We start from the raw sequence: 24,955 nt of genomic DNA on the forward strand, positions 1-24,955 counted from the left end.
TTCCAACGGTGCATGATGTTCATTTTTTCCCACATGATAGAAAGGTTTATTGAGAAAAGCAAGCGTTTCTTATCCAATGTGAAGCACTATTTTTGCGATGAGCCATATCTATTCAAGTTTTGCCCAGATCAAATTATCAGGCATTGTGACCTGGAGAGTGAGCAACAAAGCATTTTGCACCGGCCACAATCATGCATTGAACTGCGGAGGGCATTATTCAAGGATGCACATTCTTTTTGCGCCCAATGTGATTGGTGCCAACGAAACATCTAACATTGGCAAATGAGATGAGATGTCGTTGTCAGGTAATTTGGTGATTGAATTATTTGATGTGGGGGATACTGTGATTTTGGAGGATTCTAATAATTTAAACAAAAATGTCAAATGAAATGATATATTACTTGATACCATTTTTTGAAAACTTTGAATTCACATTTTGTGATCTAGTTATTGTTCCCATACTATTCTTTAAGTTTAATTTGTTTTTTTTTAACTTTTAAGTTAAATTTATAAAGTGTGAATTTTGATTTAGTACTATGATTATCTTATAGATTTTTTTGGATATAGTAGTATTATATACATAAATAACTTATATAAAATTATACATGAACAATAAAATTATCATATGATTTGATATTATTTTATCTTTAATTGAAAATCTTCGTACACAATTACAACTAATTCCATATATTTAGCCATTCAGAAGATAAAGGTATTTGTATAGCAGTTGCAATCAATGTTAAGACATGTACAAATTACAAACACCCGACTGATTAAACAACTAAAATAGTTTAATACAACACCGGACAACCCTCAACATCTATACCTTTAGCAGTTGGGCATGTAGCCAACTCACAGTGCTCACCATCTGATCCCCACCAGGTTATGCTTCTGTTTTCCATGGTTAGCGTGAAGTACAAAAGAACCCCCATGAAAGCCAACCCAGCATCTAAGGCAGCTGAAAGAACATAATTGTATCTCTGCCACCAGCCCTTTCGATACTTGAAAATAAAGTGATTGAAAATGGTTCCAACTACAATCCAGCAGTTGAAGTTGAGAGTTGTGGCTGGTGGCATTGCAGCTGTTGCTCCCAAAAGCACCGGAAGATTAATCAACGGAATCCATTTCTGTTTGGGGAAAGCTCTGTGTAGCAGCCATACAATCACAGGTCCAAAAGCACCTCCAAGGAAGAACCAGTTGAGAGCTGAGTAGTTTCCCGATTTGCCAAAGATACGTTTTGGGCCAACCAGACCCCAGATGACGGATGCATCAAAAAATACACGGTCTGCAGGACATGTCCAGGGGCTATTAGTGGAGAGGAGTTGATCCTGACATATGTTCTCTACGGTTGTCAGCAGCCACCATGCCACTCCAATATTCACTGTTCCAGCAATTATAGTTCCTACGAGCTTTGACAGTGGAGGACAAACAAAATCATCAAACCAAGAATTAGATATTGAAAAACGTTCCATTTGAATATTTTGTATGCGTATGCTCATTTTTCATGAAATGTTATGCATACCTATTTTTTAATATACAAATAAGTATAAATATCATATGTTATCATCTGATTGAGTAATTATTTTAATTCAAAATCACTTAAACATTGGAGGACACATCAAGTGTAAACCCATTTTTTCTACTCAAAGTTTATAGGTATAATTTTATTGATAAAATATACCTGAACAACAAACATGGCCCTCGTAGGAATCTTCATGTAATGGCCTAGCTTAAAATCATTGAGGAAGGACACTGCCTGACTCATGCTTATATATCCATTAGTCTTGAAGCATAAATTCGCTATTGGTCTGCCTGGATAGATGATACCCATGAGGTACTCTGTGATGATGTTTAATCCTGGGGTCTGGCAAAGAAAGTAATTAATAAAAGAAATATTTTAGTAATAATTTCTGAAGTTCAGTTAAAAAGTACCACAAATTCAATTTCCCTGATATTTAGATTTCAGAAAACCAGAAGATAAATTCAGTTGTTAATCTAAACACTCTTATTTCCTCAATGAATACAGTTTTTGCAGCCATACAATTAATAAAAAAGAGTTTATCTTGTGACGTCTACCATATTGGTTGTAGCAGTTATGATGCTGATTGGCAGTGTGAAAAGCAATGCAAGGGCTGAAGCAAAAATAAGTCCCCACCAAGGCATTTGGATATCATCTTTCATGAAAATGCATAGGACAAGAGAAAGCACTAGCGACCCAACAAGCATGGAATGAAACCACCAGCTTGGAGTGGGCTTGTATTTCATCATCAGCCTTGTGTGGATATCCTGTTTTCCCGCTGTAGAAGCTCGAAGTTGTTGATATATCTTCCTGTTAAAACAAATTGACGTAATGACATTCCTTTTATACTTCAAAAGAATTGAACAAAATTTAAACTTTCTGATTAATTAATAACTTACCTTCCATTAAACAATGCCACATGTGTGAGGGATGATATAATAGCAGCGAAACCAATGCCATATGAAAGAGCAAAGAATATGCTGAGATGTAGGCGCCCCTCTCGCTCATACGATGGGATATCTAATTCAAACTTGTCGTTAACAATGGCTGATACGTTGTAAATTTGGCCTTTCGAATTGAATATATGTGAGGAGAAGATAGGGAATTTCTTGGCATCATATACATCGAATCCCCAGTAGGCAATTGGGATGATAAGTAATATAACAATGCAATAGCCAACAAAGACATTGACAATGACAAAGAAAGGGGTGATAAGTGGGCTGTTAAGGTATCAGGCTACCACTGACCAGTCAAGGGCAAAAGAACCAACACCAAGTCCGCGCATGCCTGAGCCTAATTGTTAGGCTGTTACAGAATTTGGGAAAGCCCAACACACCCAGGAAATGCTAGGCAATGTGGGGAAAAGGTAGCCTGGAAATAGATACCAGGAAAAGCTGCAAATAAGTGCAATCACAAAAAATTTGCCTCGTGACATACGTTTGTCATCTTTCTCATGAAGAGCCCTGTTTGTAAAATTCAAGCAATATGTTTTACAATAGTCAGCAAATATGTAACTTAATTTCTTATCAAGGAAAGGTGCCTCTAAAACCATCTACCACTGTTGTACTTTAACATCATGAAAGGGATATTTTCTTTCACAAATGTATCAAAAAGATGCGGTTTTCGAAAAAGGCAGATATGATTTACCTGAAAAGAGAAACCTGAACTAGACTACTCGGCCACCACATCTCAGGCGGGTCGACGACGAACTTCCTTAAAATTCCAGCCCAACCATACCCCAGAACCTATTCACACACAATAACCACAAAAGTAACGCAAAACAATCCGATATTACTGAAAGTCTGAAACTAAATGAATAAATTGGAAACACTAACCTGTGTAGTGATAACAAGAATCCAACTAGCCAAGAAACTGATATTCCGATGATAAAATGCCTTTATGATGTTCACAATACCAACAGCATACGCCGCCCCACCCCCAAACGCTGAGCCAGCATTTGCAAATACAGAAATCAACACGTGCTCCTTCATGTTAAACGGCCCTGGATTCAACGTCCATTCCCTCCCTCCGAATCCGGGAACCGTAAACTTCTTTTCCGGAAGAACTTTCGCCATGAACCGTCGGATTGGGAGACTGGCCACCTGGACGGAGATCATGGAAATGACCAAAGGCTGCGTACGGTATGCGAAGAAAGTGTTGAGGAAAGAAAGAAGGACGCATGACACAACGCCTAAGAAACACATGCGGAAAGTAAAAACAGGAAGGGTGGGGTCGTCGACGTTTGACACCGTTAGACGGACTTCTTCTATCGGAGAAATGTCATCGTCTTCGTCCATCTCTTGAGGCCCTTTCTCCGGTTGGGGTTTTGAGGTTTTTGCGGGGGTGGTTTCCGTTTCGAGAGTGGGCATTGTGTGACAGTAGTAGAGCCGTTTCGGAGTGGGGAGGTTTTCTAAATCGAAGAAGGTGGGATTGGGGTTGAGGATATTGCCATGAACAAGTTTTAGAGTACATAGGACTAAATTTCGCCTGACAAACAAATCACCTCATCGCAGTTACTGCATGGCTAGTGAAAAAATTTTACAATATTTTTCATGTTTATATAAATTAAGACAAATTAATTTAAGATCAATATTATATAATACTACAATAAAATTAAAATTATATGTAGACATTTGAATATATAAATGGTTATACATTAATCATAAAGTGAATGAGCATTTTGAATTAATGCTAAACTAAACAAAGAAATGTTAATGATGAAAGATATAATAGTAAAATACTCTTTGATTATTCTTATGCAAACGTCCTCTTATAATTATGGGTATAGTTATTATTTATACTTTTAACATTATAATGAAAAGTGATACGTATTCTAAAGTGTATTAAATTAAATTAATATAATAAATATATAATATAAGATATATTATATGATACGATACGATATATATTATTGATATTGATCAATTTTTTTAAAGGATAATTTGGTAAAAATACATTTGAAAATTTATAAATTTTTAAGAGTGTGATATATTCCAATATGATGATATAATAATTAGAATTTTTTGATTATTTTATTAATATTTAATATTAATTTTTAAAAAGACCTATCATACGGTATAATATACAATATATACAATTAAATTTTTAATATATGATATGATATATGATTCAAGTAGCTTATTCATAATATTTTTTCGTACCATTCAAAATAGATAAATCACTATTATATTTGTTATTGATGAAAAAACAAATTACAAGGGTTTAGGGTTTTTTGGGATGTTTTCAGCTTACATCCAAGATCCAACGGTCCATTAAGCACTCAGTTACTTCAAGATGACGCAAAGATCACAATTTTCAAGTCTGTGATGTACCATTTCGTATGCCTGGCTGATAAGTTTGTGAGATTAGGAGACTCAGAGGAAGCTTTTAATTTCACCAAGAAAATGGACTCTGCACCAACGAGATCACACAACCGCTCTTGATTACAGGGTATGTGTGACATAAGGAAATAGGACTTTATGCCGCTGAAAAATTACTTCAAATCAAACCAAAATACCCTGAAACTGCAGCTGAAAAATTACTAGGTTTTACTGATTAAAAACTGAGTTTAAAAAACAGAAAAAAGAATTATACATGATCGTATAAAAAAAAGCCGATCTGAGCATTAATCCAGTGTAAAACTTCAGATTATGATGCAACAAAGTCAATGCTTTTCACTCTTTGACTTGGTGATCCTTGATTTGCTTGATTCAGTAGGTGCTTTCCAGATAATATCATCAAGATTGCTACAAAAATTCTTGTAGAACTGACAATACAGAGAAATGCATCTATTGAGATCATCTATGGCTAGCTGATTTATAAACTATGTCCTCAGATGTTAGATAACTTACCTTGACGTATTCACAGGCATCTCCAGAAGCTTTCTGAATATCCACCATAAAAAATGTGGGAGCAACTTCAAATATCTTCATATGTTTAAGAAGAGGAAACAAAATCAGTAAACTAAATTATAGCGAAAATGGCTTCTCGTCTAAAGTTAGGGTTGAAACCTACTTCCAAGATGACTGAGAAATGAGTGGTGTTGGTTGCAGAAAGACCTTCCACTCTCATCTGAAATTTCAAACAATCTCTTTTAACGAGACTCTCAGTTCAAAATGAATAATGAATAAATAACTACATAAATAGGTAAATATTAAGTGAAGTAGAAAAATGTAATGAAAGGAAGAACTGTTATATCATGGTATAAAAAAACTGCAAGCGGTCTGCTACTTCACCTTATAATTACGAATGCGTGTCTTAAACCCCATTGATTGTGCAACAACTTCCATACTCGACAAAACAACCTTTGCTGGCTTCTGTGACACAAAGCGTGTCTGATGCTTCACAGAGTCCTGTTAAAATGGTACAAATTGTAAATATTTAAAGGAAGAGGAAGAACAACATATATTGAGCAGGCTCGTTAGACAATATACTTGTGGCATAATATAAATCTGCAATTCAAAATTTTTCAATGACTGCCATTAGTACACATTCTAATGGCTTCATGGAATCAAGAATTTTTAAAAAATTGCTGCTACAGCAGGATCCTAATATGAAAAATGCTGAAACATGATGCTTTATCTTCCATCAATTTTAGATAACTTAAGTAGGCCTCGGAAAAAAAGAAGGAAATTTAAGCAGTGCACTGATAGATTCATACCTCTCCACAGTCAAATAGTGTTGCGAGGTTCAAGCCTTGAGATAAAATTATTAAGTCAAAGGCATTGAGATTCAAAGGGCCCATATCCTCAATCCCATATTGCTTATTAGTCTGTCCTTCCTACGATAAACCGCATTACCAATTATGTCAATAATATACTAGATCACCACAACAATGCATTTGAATGGAAGGACCAAATATGGGCACCCCCTCCGCGAGTTACTAATGACACAACTTAAAAGAATGAGTTTAATTTAATATTACAAATCATGAACAGAAGGACCTGATATAGGCACAACACTAGCAGTAGGAGACTTTCAGATATGCTAAAAAGACCGAATACTTGCACAGTATGAGCTAGTCTTCATACAGTAGTAGAACCAAAAGCATTAATTAGTGCTTGAAATTCTTAAAAAAAGAAACTGTATTGTTCAAGCCTTACCAACCTCAGAGTCATCAAAAACGGCATTCACATCATCCAGGTTGACATCTTCATATTCAAGAAGTCTGACAGGAACATAATTTTTCTTAAACCATTCATCATCTCTGATCTGATCAATCGTAATACGCTGCACACATACAAATACACATGAACTTTAGAAACAGCCAGAAGAGGCATAGAAACTAAATAATGCAACCAAAATTTCACAATTTTTTTATTGTATTTATATCTGTAATGATGCAGCCAAAATAGTAAGAACGTGAAACAGTAATGTCACATAGGATACATAATCATTTTCATACTAGCACCAGGGACAAGTTACCTAAGGTAATAAGAAATACAATGCAAATAAAAAGCACAATGGCCAGTAAGCATGCCTTTCAGGTAGCATGGGACAGAACTTTGCTGATAGACTCTTAGAGAAGGTGAAATCAGAACTTCAAGCATTTAATTATGGCTTCCTGAAGTCATCAGAAAGAAAGAGGTTGTATTGTAGTATTCTTGCATTAACCACTATCACATATTTAAATTTGATGAGGTTGAATAAAAGAAGCTCAAAAAAGGGCCCAAATTCAGGAGGTCAAAAATGGCATGAACCAGGAGCAGTGAATTATCACATGCAGTAACACTATCATGACCAAATAATATGCAAAAAGATACTTTTATAAGAAATATAACCACAGATCAAGTTTTTTTTTTTTAAATAACCGAGAACCTTGCCCGTATTTGTTGGACGGGTAAACCTGGGACGCAATAACCGAACCCACAACCACTGCACTAGATAAGTCAAGATTTCACAAGCGTGACAAAGGATCGCATAGATCAAGTTTTTGACTTATAAGTAATGAGTTTAGGTTTGTATAGAAAATCTACATTTACGTAATCATTGCATCATACCATCCACATCTGTAATTGCATTATCTTGACACTAATCATAATCACAAGTGCAGCCAAGAGTGTGCAAATATAGACATAACAGAATCAATGTCTCTAGAAACAGAAAATACTTACAGTTCCCGGATTTGGGTCTAAAATTCTATGAATTAATGATTTGGCTCCCACTGGAAACGAGGACGGACATGAGTAATCAGCTTTTTCAACCTTCAGGAAAGAAAAGAAACAATTTAATTAAAATCACCTGTTTGCAACACTGATTTTAATGTCAAAGTTTTGTGAATGCAAGAAAGAAAGCAACTTATTGCACAAGAATCATAAACGGTAGACTGAAAGAAAAAATGTTGCCCATGCCTTACTATACAGCGTTGTGAGATCAAGCTCATCAAATGGAAGATATCCAGCCATCAGAACATAAAGGATGACCCCACAAGACCATACATCTGCCACAGCACCATTATAACCTTTGTGATTAAGTACCTAGAGCAGAAAAATGAAAAAATTGATGAAGAAGCATTCTTAGATATAAAATTCAGCAATCAAAGTATAAATTCCTTGACACTAGAGTGACCATCAGATAATTACCTCAGGTGCTACATAGTTAGGAGTTCCACATGTTGTCCGAAGTAGACTAACTCCCTACACACATAAATTACCAGGTAAAGACCATTTTTATCATTCCTCTCAACCATGCTAAGAGTTAAAAAGAGAGTTTGCTACCATTTGAATTGTCTTACATGTTCTGGCAATGCACTTAGACCAAAATCTGATATCTTCAAATTTCCTTGTGAATCAAGTAAAAGATTTTCAGGCTGTGTATACAAGGGAAAAAATTGTGAGAATAAATTGAAACAAAAAAGCACTACATCATTTCGGATGCAACCAGAAGAACACCTTCAAATCTCTGTGGTAGACACCCTTACTGTGGCAAAAATCCACACCATCAATAAGCTGTTGGAAGTATCGCCTAGCCTCAGCCTCACTAAGTCGTCCATGATGAACCTACATGATCACAAGTAAATTAACCGTTCATTAAATGTTGACAGAGATAATAATGACAAGACTTAAACACCTTCAAATGTTAAATACCAAGTTAGAAAACTCACTATTTTATCAAACAATTCACCACCTGTGATGTACTCCAAGATTATATAGATCTTAGTGCGACTAGCAAGAACCTAACAAAACAATGAAGAGTAAAAAAGGAATCTAACTGTCTGATGACAAAACAAGCTCTGCATAATCTCATGTCACAAAAGTATAAATATGAAAATCCCATGCCTCATGAAGACGAACAACATTAGGATGTCTGACAAGCTTCATTATAGATATCTCCCTCTTGATCTGTAAAACCAAAAATCAGTAATTTTAAGAAAAACATATTTGTAAACAAGGCCGCATCAAATTTAAGAAACTAATTATACTGGATACTGATTATAACAATTTAAGATCATATCAAGATACCAAAAATGTGATAACCCGGGAACCGCATCAAGAGAGGTATGCAGTGAATTGGAAGGATACACCAACCAAATCAAAATGTTCATGTTTAGTAAACAGTACATCATGTACATTGCTTTCTAATTCTTTCGAGCAGCACCATGACTATGATGACAAATACTGTCACCCACAGCTACCAATATATTCATGGAAGTTAAGCCAATGACAAATGGATCTAACTACACAAGTTTTGCTATATGTCTTTACTGAACAAACTCCCAATTGATAAACCCTTTGCACCAAATTCTATATGGGAAATAATAAGTCATTGAAAAGGCAATTCCAAGAGGAGAGCTTGGAGTCTGAGACGAGAGTAGAATCTACAATGTTAACTTAATGGCAAGGCATTAGTACAACCCCCCAACAACATGGTAATCTTTAAAATTGGATTAAAGGGGAAAACAAAAACCCCAAATTCAGGGCTTAACAAAAGCTTGTCCACTTCTGAACAAAGTTTCTCTCAATGAACCATTTGCTTGGAGATAAATATTTGCGCCTTAAAAAGCCCCCAAAAGCAAACTTTTTGTTAGAGATTTTTAATAAAATTTAAAGGGGACTGACAAAACAAACCTGATCAGCCATCTTATGCTTGATTATGGTACTTCGATCAAGAATTTTCATAGCAACACTTTCACCTGTCTGCGTATTTTGCGCGAACTTCACTTTGGCGAATGTCCCTTCACCGATCGTCCGCCCTACCTCGTACTTCCCCACTTTTCTCACAACCATTTTTGCTACTTCTCTTCTCGTCTCTGCATCTACCTTATGCTTTTATCTTTCTTCTTCAAAACTCTATTGCAGGCTCAGCAAATTAAATAGAAAGTGGGAAACTTTTTTGCTTCGAAAAGTAGTATTCGTAATATCTTACTTCTTGATCAGACACACTCCAGATTTGATTTGAAGAATAACACAGAAGAATTTATCAAGCATAGGTGTTTAAGCGGAAAGGGACTCAATTGGTTGGTTGGTTGGTCCGAAAGTTTGCCAATTTCTTGCTACATTCTTGTTTGGTCAGAATTTACGGTAAGTGGGAAAGTAAAGGTCAAATTTTTATGCTGTTGAATTTTCTTAGAAGAAAGACTCAGACTGAGGTGCCTCAATTTGGAGGGATCAGACAAGGTGGAATGATATACTGTTGTAATCGAGATCTATTTACTAACTAGTCTTCCCATAATTTTATTTTTGGTTGATTTTTACTACAAAAAGTAATTTAGTTTTTTTTATCTAATATAAAATATTAACTATAATTAAAATAACTTTCTATTCTTGCTCCTTGATTTGCGATAACTCCAGACTTTCCTTTTTTAACACTCCCCAATACATCCAAAAACAAGAACTTCAAAATTTTAACTCGAACTAAGTCGGATTAGGATCAAGTCTGAAAGAATGGGCGGAATAAAAGAATTTACACAATAAATGAATCAAATGCTTTAACAGAACAGATACTGAAAAGAAACTTTCAATAGTTTTACAGCCATATGAAAGCACTAAATCACACATCACCTATTTCATGGAGAGAAGAAGAAGATGAATAAACTATATGAAGTTTTGTTTTTTATTCTAACCAAAAGGCCAAATTCAGTCACTTCAATACGTTACTAGACAATAATACATCCCCTCCTAAGAAAAATAAGGGGAATTGACAATACAATAGCCAAAACTCTCAGAGCATATGACTCCACATACACTAAACAAAGAAGACAGAGAAAGAGAGTGTGTGTGTTAAATGCAATGTCAAGATCTGAATGATAATGTATAAGACTTGGATCTCACATTAAAAATTATGAACATTTAGTGTAGGGTTTTGGACTTTCTAATCTTAATAACTAGTTTTTAAAGTGTGGTTCTCCTAACATTCATATAATTTGATATCAAAAACATCACTGCGTCTCCCAGTTGTAATCATGTGATGTGGTTAGTGATGCGCTCGGGGCTAGTAGAGAATTAACACATAGCCAACTCATGTGGACGTCGTGACTACAAAGTGTGGTGATATGTTAAAATTTCAAATGTAAGATATAACATTTAGATCCTACATTGAAAAGTATAAACTTTCTAGTGTGTGATTTATATAGTTTTGGACTCTCTAATTTCAATATCTAGTGTTTGAAGTATGATTCTTCTAAAGTTCATACCACACGACGAAGTGATTATGACAACAAGAAAAAGAAACCAGGGTGAGTAATGCAAGTGTTCAACACCGGAGTATCCAGTGGCAACAAGAGTGTTACGAGCAAGATCAAAGGCTGAGGTGCAATGCACATGTCGACACCTTCTCTCAGGCCTTTCATCTGGAATCACACAATCTCGGATGGTTGTTTGGTCAGCTGCAGGCAATTGGGAATAATTTGTAGGTAATGTGGGTTTAGGATCGTGGTTTGCAAGACCAATGCAGTTTCTTTGTTTAGCGAGACCAATGATGTTGAAGAGGGTTTTGGGGGGGTGCAAGAAATGAGAGATGAGAAATGGTCGTTGGTTGACAATGAAGATATAAGACTTTTTTCCTAAATGAATTATATAAAATCAATAAATCCTAGCTCACATATTTTCCTATATAACATAAAATACTAAATTAAATTATAAATTATAAAAATATTTAATAGATTATGTTTTTGAATCAATAAACTTTTTAAAATAGTTTGTATTTGAGTGAAAATATCTCTAAATGATAACTTTCAATTAATAAAATCTGTCTGAATGTATTTATTCTTTATGAGATTTACGATTTTAATATATTTTATTATTATATATCTTATTTATTATTGATCATATTATTCTTAATAAAAAACATAATTATACTGTTATCAAGTAGATAGAATCAACCCTGAGTAATCTAAAAATATAATACTTCAACAACAAAATTTAAGAAATTGTCTTATAATGTAACATAAATTCAACATACACGGTTAATGATGCTTGATAAAGAATTGGATTTCAACTCATCTTTACAACTATCATAATTTTGTTCTTTTATAAATATCTCACCATCTTTTTACTAACCTAATCATCAAAATTTGGATTTGAATGGGATCCACTGGAAGCCTCCAAAACCGCAAAAGCTATTTTACGTTTTCACATTTTTGCATTTTGCCACATCGATAGTCGTAAAGGGCATGTATAAATTGGGTTTGGCAGATTCGTTTTGACAATGATCGAATGTGATCCTCGGCACATCATAAAAATTATTCTAAATTAGGACCCACCTTCACAGAAGAATGAGACGCTGAGGTAGCAAGAGATGTTTTGCATTCCTTAAAAGCTGGTTTTATGGTAAGTAGAGGCCCATCTTTAAATTCAATATTAAATTTTACTATAACAATGTTAGGTGTATATTTTTTTTTATATATAATTTGAATGTTTAAATTATATATTATCATATGATATATTATGTGTATATTGAAATTATGTAACTAATGACCCAGTTGGTATGAGCCACCAAAATCCCAAAACCATCAATCTTCTTATCCAAATCAACACAAAAACCACCAATATCCCCCACCTTTTACTTTCAAGCAATCCCCCTTTGGCTGAAAAAGAAAAAAAAAGACCTTAAAAAATTGATTTAATTTTTTAATGCTGAAGAATTACATTGACTTCCATTTCTTTATCAAGTCACTTTCTTGACCGGAAATTAGCTTCTTCATCAGTCCAACAAACCCCATGGATGCTAGCTTGTCACCTGCAATCTGACAACCTCCACAGACGCTAGCTTCTTATTTGCGCCGATTCATCAACAAGCTGTGGGTGTTGTGGCAATATTTGTAACAGGTAAACAAAGCCCACACGAGTTTAGCAATTTTGTGTCTCGACCCAGAAAATTAAACTGCTTCATTGACCATTCTCAATTTCTTCCATATAAATAAGAATCTCTTACATTTTGCCAGAGCTAGAGCACTCATAATAAAAAAATCATGTTCATGTGGGATTTAGGTTATCTGTCAGCCTGACACTTGGTGAAAGATAGAAAATGATTAGACATACTTAAGGTCTTAAAGAATGCAACCTTCAATGTGTGATAATCTTCACCTGCTGTCAAGGTCTCCAGAAACAATACAAAAATAACCATATAAAGTCTTGAAACTTCCTGTTTCCCATAATAACCCAGTCAATTAAAAACTAACGCTATCAGTTTATCATTATGCTTCTAATTCCCCCTTAAAATTTCATTCTTCAACTTATATTAAAATGGGTAACAAAAATTCAAGTTCTAAATAGCCAAGTAAACAATTGAAATTTCAATAAATGGTGAGATCAGGAACATCCATCGAGCAAAAGGCTAGCAATCGAGAGCCAATAATGTTTTTAATGACTTCAAGTGAAATTTCTGAAAGATAGCCATGCCAAAAAAACGATTGCAACTTAACAGCTATGCCCATAAGTACGTGGATATCACATTAAGTAAAAGGAAATTCTGGCAATGAAAATCCCAAGGTTCAACTTTTCTAATTGAAGGATGAAAGCAAAGCATAAACAAAAACAAACCCCTCAGCAATAAACAAAAACAAACCCAACAGCAATAGCATGCCATCAACACTTCAGTATTTGTATCCATTCCCAATAAACTAATCAAATAATCTTCCAATTCACAGTCTTTAAGCAATTCTAATTTACACAAAAAACCAAACGAAAACAAATCACCAAATTTTTTCTTTCTTATTTGACAATTAACTTACATAGAACAAGAATCATAACTACTGAAATCACGCAGAACTAGTTTGAGGACCCTTGTTATTGACAACAACCTTACCCTCCTGAGTCAACGCTCCACCGCCTTGCCTTCCATCCACAGCCACTGCTTGGTACTGCGTCATCACTCCCGCCGCTGGGACTGCAGCTGAGGTGTAATAAACCTGTCTCCCCGCACCATCATACGCCACCTGTACAAACCCAGGCTCAGCCACTAACCCAGTTTTCGGCTGCTGCTGAATTGAAGCCGATGTCGGCACCACATTGTAAACCGGCTGTTCCTGTATCACCCTCTGCACTCCGTAATAAGCTTGACCAGTTGGTCCAGTTACGGGTCGCAAAGTTGGAGCCGAATAAACACCAGCTGCTGAAGCAGATGGAATGTAATAAACTGGCTGCTCCGACGGGAAATTGGCAGCTGCCATATGACGTTCCGGTATATACGCAGACGGAACGGAAATTTGCATTGGCATCGGAATTGCCCCCGTTGGTGGTGCGATTTTCTCCGTAACAAGTTTCTGTCCGCCGTGACCAACAGCGGGATTTTGGTTCACTTGTTCATGAGTATTAATTCCACCAATGTTCAATCTATGGATTTCCAGCATTTGATCTCCAATCACGTGCCGATCCTCAGATCCACAATCGGATCCAGCCATTACATCCTTCACAACTACCTCCGGAATTACCGGTGTCGCAACCGTTTCTGGTATCTTCGGTTTATCTAATCCAAACAAAAAATCGGGGTTCGTCACAGATACGGCGGCTGCTGGTGGCGAAGAGCCGTCGAGATGTTGGATCTGGACCGAATTTAAAGCGTCCACAAACCACTGTTGCTCCGATTTCGTCTCACTTACCCCAAAAACCGACGACGTTGTGGGATTCAATGGGAACAAAAACAGCCTCAACCTTGCCGGTTTGGGGGAGGCGCGGACCAGGCGATCGTACTCTAACATCATGTGCTCAAGATCCTCGTCATTGGTAACAGAAATCAAAGCATCGAGGTCTTCGCCGGGAAGTTGATACTTCAAGCAAATGTTTTCATCGCCGTAAAGAGCGGAAAGCTTATTCATGATGGCATTGAACTTTATATTCCGTTCAACGGCTAAGATTTTGGTGTCACCGCCGATGTAAGCAAGTTGATTATCATGTTGTCGGGGCTGGATTTTGCCGCCGTAACTGCACATGAACTTGACTTTGGAGTTGGAGGGATGCTCCTCCCATGACTGGTTCTCGCAGTCGATTTCACGAGAGTGCGGTGAAGAGTCGCCGGAGTCGGGGTAAGAATAAGAATAGTTTTCCATCGGAGAAGGAGACAGAGTGAGGATTATGCGCGGTTAGGGTTAGTGGTGAACAGCCACGCGAGGGAAAACGGCGCAGCTGACAAAGAGATTGAAAGCGGTGTGGATGCGTGGGGCCTAGCCTAGGTACTGGAGTGTATAAAGAGGAACACAACGATGAGACGTGGAAGTAAGATTTTTATAATAATATCTTATTTTTATTTTTTACGTTGAAAATAATGGCATGATGCAAAATAATGGTGTATTAATTAAAATAATAAAAAATCTTTTATTTTTATATCAATATAATTATTGATTTTATTCGAACAAAAATATTAATATTTATAAAATTAAATTTGTTATTTTAATATTTTTAATTATTAATTTAAATATTAATCATAATATGATTAAAAACTTAATTATTAACATATCTTCTTTCATATCTAATTTAATATTTATTTTAAATATATATAATTTAATTTTATTATTTAAAAATATAAAATAATTAAAAAACTTTTATTGAACATATGAATATTTAAAAAGCATAATTTATATTATATTAGAAGTTTGGTGAAAAAAAAAATCTAAATATAATAGTCAAATTGTGTATTATATTATGTATTAAAATTTAACTTTTTATATTAAGTATGTTATTATATTATATAATACATTTTTTTAAGAATAAAATAATAAAAAATTAAATTGATATATCTTAATTTTTAAAAAAAATATTATAAACACTTTTAAAATTTAAAAAATTTTTATAAATATTTCTATTATATCATCATTTTCTTTTAAAAAACTATGTATTAATAATATATATTGTATCATATAAATTTAATATATTTTATGAGATATATATTTTTTAATCTATATGGAATAATATTAGAAGATACGTATTATATATTATCAGATATTGATAACTATGATATTAAATAATAATTGTCCTAAATTTTCTCTATTTACAATTTTTTTACTTCAAATAAAAAAACAGCTAACACTAATCCCTGGTTTGGGCGGTTTAATTTATAAGGTCCAAGTATAAAAAATATGACAATTGAGGATCTTTATAATTGAAAATATTAATTTTAAAAGGTAATTTAAATAGCAAACAAGAGAAATTCAAATACGAGAATGATAAGTTGAAATTTATTGGTTAATTTATTTGATATAATAATTATAGATGAATAAAAAAAATTTAATAAAATAATGAGGTAATATAAAGGAAATTGGTAGCACGTTCAAAATTCAAAAGATAAAACTACATTAAAAAAATAAACAAAAAAATAAAATAAAAGTAAACACCATTCATTCAACACCGTAAATTAATAAGAATGCTTAACAGGTTAAACATGATTAAATTTAATCAAATTCGATGGTCAACAACTTTAGGAAAAAGTCTAACGGTGGTGGTGTAAGTCAGAAGGGTGCACATGCAGAAGAGAATAAAGCAGTCAACACAGCAGTGAATATGGGCTTTCCGGCTGTAGCTGTAACTCAGCTGAGCTGGTAGTATTATTATATAGGTTAAAGGAGAAGTTTTACCCTAATTTGAAAAATATTTTTATAATAAATAAAAAATTTAAATATTTATTTATAAGAGAATTATTATTAAAATTTTTAATTAAAAATACGGATAAAATTATTATTTTTATCTCTAAACCTTTAAACTTTAAAAATTTATATTATTTTTCTTTCTTAATCTATAAAACAAATAATTTTTTTCATAATTAAATTTTAAAAAATTTATTTTTTTCTCTATTTTAGGTTTCATCTTTAATGATTTAGAGAATTCGATTAATCATTAGGAAGAAACAATGGTTTTCTTTAATAAAGAATGACATTTCGTTGTTTAAATCTAGATGATATCAAGAAAAAGCAACAAGAGAAGATGAAATATCATCCTCCGTCACACATTCCAAACAACGAAAGATAATGTTTTATCATTCTTTATGGTGGTGGGTGATCATCTTTTGTGATCAGATCTGAAAGATGAATGACAAATATTAGTTGTTGATTGGAATAATGTCGGCCAAAGAAGGAAAACAACCCTTAAAAGTGAAATTTAAACTTTTTAAATTTTGAAAATAAGATAAAATATTAGTTTTCAAAATATAAAAGAAAATTATATAAATTTTTAGTTTTTAAGATTTAGATCTAGAATGACAATTTCATCTATTTTTTTTAACCAAAAATTTTAATAGCATTTATCTAATAAATAGATATTTAAATTTTTAATTTACCATTGATATAATTTTTTGATCGAGCAAAACTTAGTCCTTTGGCTTATATAATTAACTCTTCTCTGATGCCCACTCCCAACAGTTGAGATTTTCCATATTCCCGCCGTTGATGACTCCAACAAAACCACTACAACTACAATTAATTCCATGTGAGAAAACATGGTGAGCCAGATCCAGAATATTCTCCTCTGCGCTGCCAATTTTTTTAAATGAAAATTATAAAGTTGTATATTGACTTCTGAACTAATGGGTCCAGTAACATTATTGAATTGTTGCCCTAAGATATGGTTTAAATAGTAAAAACCCACAATTCTAAAATAGAGAATTTGGGATGAAGTTTCTCCAATAACATATTAAAATATTATTCTTGACTAATTTGATATATCAAAGAAAGTGGGAATTTGATGTGCTTAAAATGCAACAACGAAAGTCGGCCCAAACTATAGCCCAATCAATGTCTGGGCCAATGCAATGACACACTTTGACAAAGTCTGAAACATGGTCTCTGCTTAGAGATGACAAGTCTTTAGCCCACCATTTTTCAAATGAAGAGGATATTTGAAGACTGAAAGACAAAAATAGTTAAAATTCTTTTAATTAAAAAAATATATAGATATATTTTTTCCTCATATCTTACTTAGCTTGTTCCCTTTTGATTCGTTTCATTTTTTTATATATTTTTGAAACTTTTATATACCTTTTCTTTAAAATTTTATATAATTATAAATATATTTTAATATATAATAAATATTATATCATTATGTAAGGGAAAGGATAAAGAAGGAGAATTTCGATGTGAAAACAGAGAGAGAAAGAGATGAGATTTTTTTTTTTTCATGAGAAGGGGATACGAATTCTCTATCATCCCAATAAATAGGAAAAATGTTTTACTTGCAAAAACAAGAACCGGGGTTAGAGTATTTGTCCCATTCCTATCCTGCTTACCGAAAACCGAACCCGGTAAACTCTTTTCTTCAACCTGCGACTCTCCTTATCCGACTGGAGTTTGAGTGAGTAACAATGGTTAAAGGGGTAGTTGGAGAGGAAACTCAAGTTAAATTAGCCGAAGATTGCCTCTCTCAATCTACTTTCCCTTCCCGGGTCCTCTCTCCTTCTTCTCTCTTATTAACTCGTATATCATTCCGAATGTGGAAAATTTTACCAATTGTAATCTAAATTGTCAGGTTGGTCTTCTGATAGCCAAGCTAAGCTCCACTGCAGACCGAGGCTTTGTCTTCGATTTAATCCCCACCCCTCGTAACGGTGCCGGATAGGTAGCTTGTTTGCTCAATAAAACCACCTCCAAAGACGAAAAGAAGAAGGCCTCCAAATCCAAATTTCAACCCTTCAATTTTCCCTCTTTGGTCATCGACCAGGATTGGGTAGCCGAACATGCGCGTCAGGTAAATCACACTGAGAAAAAGCCTTTTTTGTTAATCAACATTAAACTGTTTAAGAATTAATGACTTGCTGATTTTAATTTTCGAGAATGCTATAAGGAGTTATGAAAGTGATTGGTATTTATATGTGGGCTAGTGATGCAGCGTTCAAAAATTCTACTGTCTTTCTTCACCAGGTATTGCTTTTGTTAGTTGTTTCGTTTTGATTAGCTTTTGAATTTCGGAATTTGTCTTGAATCTTACTGGTAACTTGCAGAACGTGAATGGAGTTGCAAGAGCAGCGCCTTTTATGGGAATAGATGGTGGTGAAAAATTGATAGTTCATATTTGTTATAGTCCAAGGATGTATTTACTTGTCCAAATTCATGCATTCTTATTTTTTATAGATTTGTTGTGCATTTTTACAGGAGGTTTAACTAAAGAGTTAAACTTGTGTTGGTGGACATGTGGGAATTGCCTGGTAGCTTCAAATACTATCACGTTGGCGACCTCAAGGCCGTGAGATTTTAAGGTCGGAAAGGTCTTAAATTCTCTTCAAACTTTTAAGTGCACCTACAACTTCAGTATTGGGTAATATTATTGCATTTTTTTTTTTTTTGTATCTAAGTTAATTACTCTATCTTTATTGTGTTGAAGCTATTTTCAGTTTATTTGTATCTTAGCACATCATCTGAAAAGTTTGTTTGTTTATCTTTTCTTTTCAAAACACCAAAACTTTATGGGTGCTTAAGAGCTTGCTTATAGCTGCAGCATGTATCATTTCTCATGTTTGCTGCACTGCTTGAGATTTGAGAAAACATTAGTGCTTGCATCAATTGTACTGCGGTGATTTTCACAAGTAGTCTGTGCTCAGATAGTCAATTGAATTTCTTTTACGTTTGGACCTGAAATATCTGACTTTGTATGAGAAAATATGATTTGTGTTTTGTTATCAATATGTTTTGTCTCTTAATTTTTTTTCTGACGTGACGAGTTAAAATATTGTTTGGGTGTTTGAATCTCATTTACAACTCCCAGATTGCCAATATGTAATGAGGGTGCTCCAAATGCCCCAACATTCGGTGACATTCTAAGGACATCTGAGGTTGGCAGGCATATTTGTTGGAGACTTTTTGCAATCATCAGAGACGCATGAGGTTTGCTCTTGTGACTTCAGGATACAAGCTTATGCAGCTCTAAGGACATAGCAATAATAAGCTGGATTTTAGTGCTTTCCATTTCTTGTGTGCATAATTAGTTGATATGAATCTGTTACTTTTTTGGGTGATCTATTAGGTTCTTAAGGATCATTTTGCTGAGTTGATGTCCATGGAACCTGTCTCTGATTGCTCATAGATCTTGGAAGCTGAAGTAGAAGCCCCCACAGTTATCGTCTCTAAATCCTTTTGGGATGTAGCAGATACCTATCACTCAGGATTGAACTCTACCTCAGAGAATAAAGCAATTGACGCAAAGGACAAAAGCAAACAACCTGTGAAGAAATCTAATTACATCATCATTGCTGGTGTGTTTTTCCTTATTCTCTCAAATTTAGTAGGTTTACTGCTTTCTATTAAGAGACTATAGCTCATTAAGTAAATTTTTGGTAGGCTTATTGCAGCTGTCATTCTTAATAGTGGCTAAGAGGGGGAAATTGAATGTGATATCACTTTTATTGATAAAAGAGTTAAATTGACACTGGAAAGTGGAAACACCAAAATTTTTATTTGCTACAACAATTATGATCTATGCTTTTCTGCGAATCCCCCTGGGCAATTACTAGGACACTTCCTTCCTTCGGGTGTTATCTTTTGTGACGTTGCCAGGATGATACACCACGCTGAAAATATTTGCCGTGTATGATTGACCCATGGAAAAATAAGGTAAAATCTCTGAGTATTAGAATAAGAACATGTAATAGTTGATTCTTACCTTCCATTGGCAATGTTAATGGCCACTGTCCGAATTTCACAATTGTCAAACCTAAGTACAAGGATCAACAACAATTAGAAGGAAAGATTAGCAGAGTCTAATCAGTGGCTGGTTGTCCAGTGATTGAGAAGTAAACCGGAATAATTCTCACCGTGAGCATAGATTTTCCATTGATGGGTTCTTTTCCTTAACAAGGTTTATAAGAGTTTGCTGCAAGAATATACCATGGCTGACTACAGCAATTTCCTTCTCCTGCCTAGTCCACAACCTAATAAAATAAAACCACTCTCAAAATTAGCAATTAATGCTTAAATGATCTCAGTCTATATTTATGGCTTGTATATATTAACATCACCATTTCAAAAACTTCATTCCCCTTTCTGCAACTTCTTCATAGGACTCTCTAACGTCAGCCTTCCACAAAATGTCATCTTCACTTTCTATCTGAAAAGGAGGGGAGAAATAGAACTTAGACTTCGGTTGCATTTGAACCTCAAGCACTAGTTGGAATGCAAAGTTAACGCTATGTTAATATAAGATTAGAGACAGTTAATACTTGCCAATTGAAAATCAATTGTCGGGAAAAGAGTCTGATACTCGTTGATGCTTCTTCTCCTGTTACATGGTTCAAGGCCCTGCAGAGATAAATGATTGTTTTTTTTTTTTTTTTCACTTTAAAATAATCAAATCAGATATTGTTATATTAAATAATTTTATACCATTTGTTTGTATATATAATATTATTTAATTAAAACATACCAAACGTTCTCGACAATGTTCAACCGCTATAATTGGAGGCCCATCGAACTTGGCACCATTCCCTGCTGGTGTGGCTTGCCCATCAAGCCCATTTGCCTGGCATTCACCACCAAAAACTCCAACGGCTGTTTGCAAAGTTCTGCAATCAAATCATTTACAGCATAAGCTGCCTACACTACCAAACTACCTACAAAATGAAATTTGCAATTCATCGGATGGCCTTCAACAACAGAAGACCCCCCTTCGGAGACGACTGCTAAGTTAGGTTTCAGAGAATGGGGTTTAACTCTTCTCCTAAACTAAGCTTCAGAACAACCTCAACTGCCCATTCAAACCAACAAGCTCTTTCTCTGGTTCTAAACCATAAAATAAAGTAAATAATAAATACCATAGCTACCTTGACATCGGAGAAGTGATGACTAAATCGATTATCTTACTTAGTCCTTTCTCTTCAACATATTTCCGCAATTTTTCCACCTGACACAAAATCAAAGTCATCTATTAGTAGTCAAAACTTTCTCAGCAATATAAAATAATCATTCTCTTTTATACACATCAGTAATTTTTAAAATCTAAGACTTCAACTCCTAAAAATCCTAACTATAGGAGTTGGAGTTTGTTAAAAGGAGGATCAAACTTTTGTTTTATAGTATATGTAATAGCAAAAATATAATAATTCATTACCATTCTTATTATTGATTTTGAGATTATAATAGAGGGTGATAATTTGACTTTTACCTGCTGCAATCCAAGATCAGAGAGTTGTGCATCAAAAAGGTCTTGAGATAACAGTGCTTCAGGGCTCTTTCCTACCTCTGTGTTGTGGACACCTTGTGCATGTCTAACCTGCAAGTAGAATTTATTTGAGAGGCTTCTGAATTCTAATTTTTCAATAATTAAATGGGATTAGACTCAAAATGTATATCTGATAAGAAAATGGGACAAACCAGATGAAGAATTTTACACCCGTGGGCTGTTGCGACATCCATATCTGCCAATGGCACATGTGAGAAACAGTGCATGGGATGGAATAAGGAGACTTAAACTAAACTTGCATTACAAAGGTTTCCGATGAAGTCAAATTGCCTTTTTTGCCCCTTTTAATGTGGACCACTTCTCTGTGTACAGCTGATTAAATTAGTGTAAATTTACGTAGCGTAAAGGTTCAGCTTAACGAAATAAATTGGCATGGCCCTACGGCACGGAATTATGTAAAGGACAAGTCCTGATAGAAACCATGTTTCCATAGCCTTAGAATTCTCCAAAAGCTTGATCAATTAAAGCATGAACGTGATAAATAAATGACAATTAAGGTAGTTTCTGCCTTACAGAAGCCACTGAAACCAGCTTACCATTTTAGAATGACCCAGTAAAAGAAATTCAATAAAATTATGGATACCCATTTTGATTATACAAATTGATATATATTTGATATGTGTCATCAAATAATTTTATGCATGAAATATGTAACCATTTATGTATTCAAAGTAGCATTGTTCAAAGAAATTAATCAGTTGTAGCATGGAAAATTCATGAAGAATATTACTTGATTTTGAGAGAGGGATTAAAGGTAACATACCAGCGAGAGGAGTACTGGTAATCCGAAGCAAAGCAGGCAAGACATTCATGTTGATAAATTCTGAAGGAAGACGCAATGCATAGGGGGTAGACAAGAGACGTTTATATTGACAAACATGTGATGACCGCAGTAGGATTATTCAAATGCAGAAAGATTTTTCAGTTGACTCATCCATGACAAGTCCATCGATCAAATCCCTGCTTCTGAGGAAATAACTTACAGTGAAACTGCCATGAAAGTGTCTGTCTCCTTCTCTGATGTTACATTCAAGACCAGTCCTCCACCTTTTCCCAAAATTAAATGATTTTGTAATTGCCCATTTTTTAATTTATACCTCATGTAGCAGGCCAAACCGACCGCATGATCACCCACCCGGTTAATGAATTGCCTGAAATTTACCTTTTGTTGTTTTATAATTACAGTATCTTTATAATAAATATTTCATCAGTTTTGCTTTATATTTGTCGTGAAGCATGTTTTGTCGTGTTGATTTTCAATATTACGACTTACCAAGCGTGGATTGTGGGGTTCTACATCTCAGCAGAAAAACGTGAATTGACGTTGCAGAATATGATCGGGTCAAAGTAATCTCAGATTGTAATTATCACGCTAGTTACTGCTAGTACGTAGTCAATCTTTTCTTTTAAGCTGGAAGGATTTTTCCTTGACAATGAGAGAACGATTTCAACGAGGTATTTTCAATAAGTTTTAATTTAATTTTAAAAAATATTTATAATAAATAAAAATTTTAAATATTAAATATTTTTTAATTTTTTTAAATATATAAAAATAAATTTATTATTTAATAATAATATTAAAAAAATATAATTTTATCTTTTTTTTTTTAATTTTAAAAATTAACATTTCATTAACAGATTTTAATTTAAAAAAAACCTACCCCCTCCCTCCAAATCCCAATACTTTTTATTCACACCTCTAGCCACCAATGATTGTCGGTGGTTAAAGGCTTTGAATTTTGTTGAACGATTTTTATCAACCTCTGAAAGAGGATGTCTTTGTCCGCCGTAAGATTGTTGTCCGCCAAAAGAAGTGGTTGGATTTTAGATTTAATATTCTAGAAAAAAAAAATAAAATTTTCAAAACCTAATCATGAAAAAAAAAATTATTAATTCTTCAAACCAAATGAGAAAAATAATATATAATTTTAATTATTTTAATATTATTAAAAAAATAATAATTTTTTACCTGTCACAGATATAATATTAGTTAGAAAATAGTCCTTTGGCCTTTTATTAGAATGATTTATTTGAAAATGCACAAAATATAAAATCAAGTGAAAATATAACGAAATAGAGATTTTAGATTCAACTAATCTTTTCCGCCTTAAGGTTTGGATTATAAACCCCTGTCCACCTTAAAGATATAAATAGTATTTTTCTGTTTAAAATCAAACTCCATAAAAGAAAATATTAGTAAAAAGAGTAAAATTATCGTAGAAAATAAAAGAAAACCCACTTAAAAAATGTCTCTCTCTTTCTCATACACACCACTGGTCATGGAAATCTCACAAGTGACTGACACTAAATCAACAACTTTAACACGTTTCTCTATTTTAGCGATGGATTCACACTGATTTAACTTATATTTAAAAACTGATTTAATTTGATTCATTTGAAATTAATTTAGTTCGAATTTGAATTAAATTCGAATTAAGATATTTAATTTATTTTAAAATTAAACTGAATTTAAATTAAAAAAATTTAGTAAACTAAATAGATGATTCAATTTAGTTCAAACTTAATTTATGAGTCGATTCAAATTATATTAAGTAATTGTTAAACGACGTCATTCTTTTAATAAATCATAAATTTGACCCTTAAATTTAATTTATAAATTTGAATTATAGATTTAAACTACAAATCTAAATTAAATTTAAATCAAATTATTTTTATTTAAACTACTCTTAATATTAATGTGATGAACTCAAATTAAATTTAAACCAACTCTAAATTAAAAAAATTTAAATTCCATCCGAATTGAATTCATATCTACCCTTGCCCCTTCTTTCACCCAAAGCTTGTCGGCCAGATAACAACGCCGACATTGTTCACCATTGTCATCAGC

At 33.7% G+C, this 24,955-nt stretch overlaps 3 protein-coding genes, 1 long non-coding RNA gene and 1 pseudogene across 14 annotated transcripts; 1 reads left to right on the forward strand and 4 right to left on the reverse strand.

Annotated features, from left to right (window-relative positions):
- Positions 1–702: 702 nt before the first annotated feature.
- Positions 703–3,933, reverse strand: LOC123203629 (annotated as a pseudogene).
- A 756-nt stretch (positions 3,934–4,689) lies between these two features.
- On the reverse strand, positions 4,690–10,147 carry LOC123202640 (CBL-interacting serine/threonine-protein kinase 8-like). Of its 5 annotated transcripts, none has more exons than XR_006499027.1 (15): positions 9,586–10,143; positions 8,797–8,859; positions 8,622–8,693; positions 8,410–8,517; positions 8,253–8,327; positions 8,101–8,154; positions 7,870–7,995; positions 7,633–7,722; positions 6,626–6,748; positions 6,180–6,299; positions 5,755–5,871; positions 5,534–5,590; positions 5,371–5,445; positions 5,114–5,285; positions 4,690–5,004 (listed from the first exon to the last, which is right to left on the reverse strand). XR_006499027.1 is itself a non-coding variant. In XM_044618613.1 (14 exons), exons 1-14 carry the CDS (start codon positions 9,742–9,744, stop codon positions 5,184–5,186), a joined length of 1,341 nt encoding a protein of 446 aa, XP_044474548.1. In that variant the 5' UTR covers positions 9,745–10,143; the 3' UTR covers positions 4,690–5,183. The 5 variants fall into 5 exon arrangements, 2 of the variants coding, with proteins under 2 accessions (XP_044474548.1, XP_044474550.1); XR_006499026.1 differs by having other exon boundaries at positions 4,690–5,043; XM_044618613.1 differs by having other exon boundaries at positions 4,690–5,285.
- Positions 10,148–13,537: 3,390 nt separating this feature from the next.
- Positions 13,538–15,154, reverse strand: LOC123203710. The gene has a single exon (XM_044620158.1). It carries the CDS (start codon positions 15,000–15,002, stop codon positions 13,716–13,718), a length of 1,287 nt encoding a protein of 428 aa, XP_044476093.1. The 5' UTR covers positions 15,003–15,154; the 3' UTR covers positions 13,538–13,715.
- A 2,838-nt stretch (positions 15,155–17,992) lies between these two features.
- On the forward strand, positions 17,993–20,336 carry LOC123203353. Of its 7 annotated transcripts, none has more exons than XR_006499285.1 (7): positions 17,996–18,322; positions 18,406–18,624; positions 18,721–18,797; positions 18,878–18,923; positions 19,029–19,191; positions 19,639–19,757; positions 19,897–20,336. It is a non-coding gene; the product is annotated as an uncharacterized LOC123203353 (long non-coding RNA). The 7 variants fall into 7 exon arrangements; XR_006499286.1 differs by having other exon boundaries at positions 17,998–18,322; positions 18,406–18,797; positions 19,897–20,125; positions 20,211–20,336; XR_006499289.1 differs by having other exon boundaries at positions 17,993–18,231; positions 18,406–18,797.
- Positions 20,247–23,198, reverse strand: LOC123203352 (phosphoglycerate mutase-like protein 1). Its single transcript, XM_044619695.1, has 10 exons — positions 22,871–23,198; positions 22,239–22,282; positions 22,030–22,137; positions 21,689–21,768; positions 21,292–21,430; positions 21,093–21,167; positions 20,888–20,976; positions 20,684–20,800; positions 20,533–20,583; positions 20,247–20,440 (listed from the first exon to the last, which is right to left on the reverse strand). The coding sequence occupies exons 1-10, from the start codon at positions 22,917–22,919 to the stop codon at positions 20,380–20,382; spliced, it is 813 nt and encodes a 270-aa protein (XP_044475630.1). The 5' UTR covers positions 22,920–23,198; the 3' UTR covers positions 20,247–20,379.
- Between the last annotated feature and the right edge of the window lie 1,757 nt (positions 23,199–24,955).

Source organism: Mangifera indica, chromosome 19 (assembly GCF_011075055.1).
Source record: "Mangifera indica cultivar Alphonso chromosome 19, CATAS_Mindica_2.1, whole genome shotgun sequence".
NCBI classification, from domain to species: Eukaryota; Viridiplantae; Streptophyta; class Magnoliopsida; order Sapindales; family Anacardiaceae; genus Mangifera; species Mangifera indica.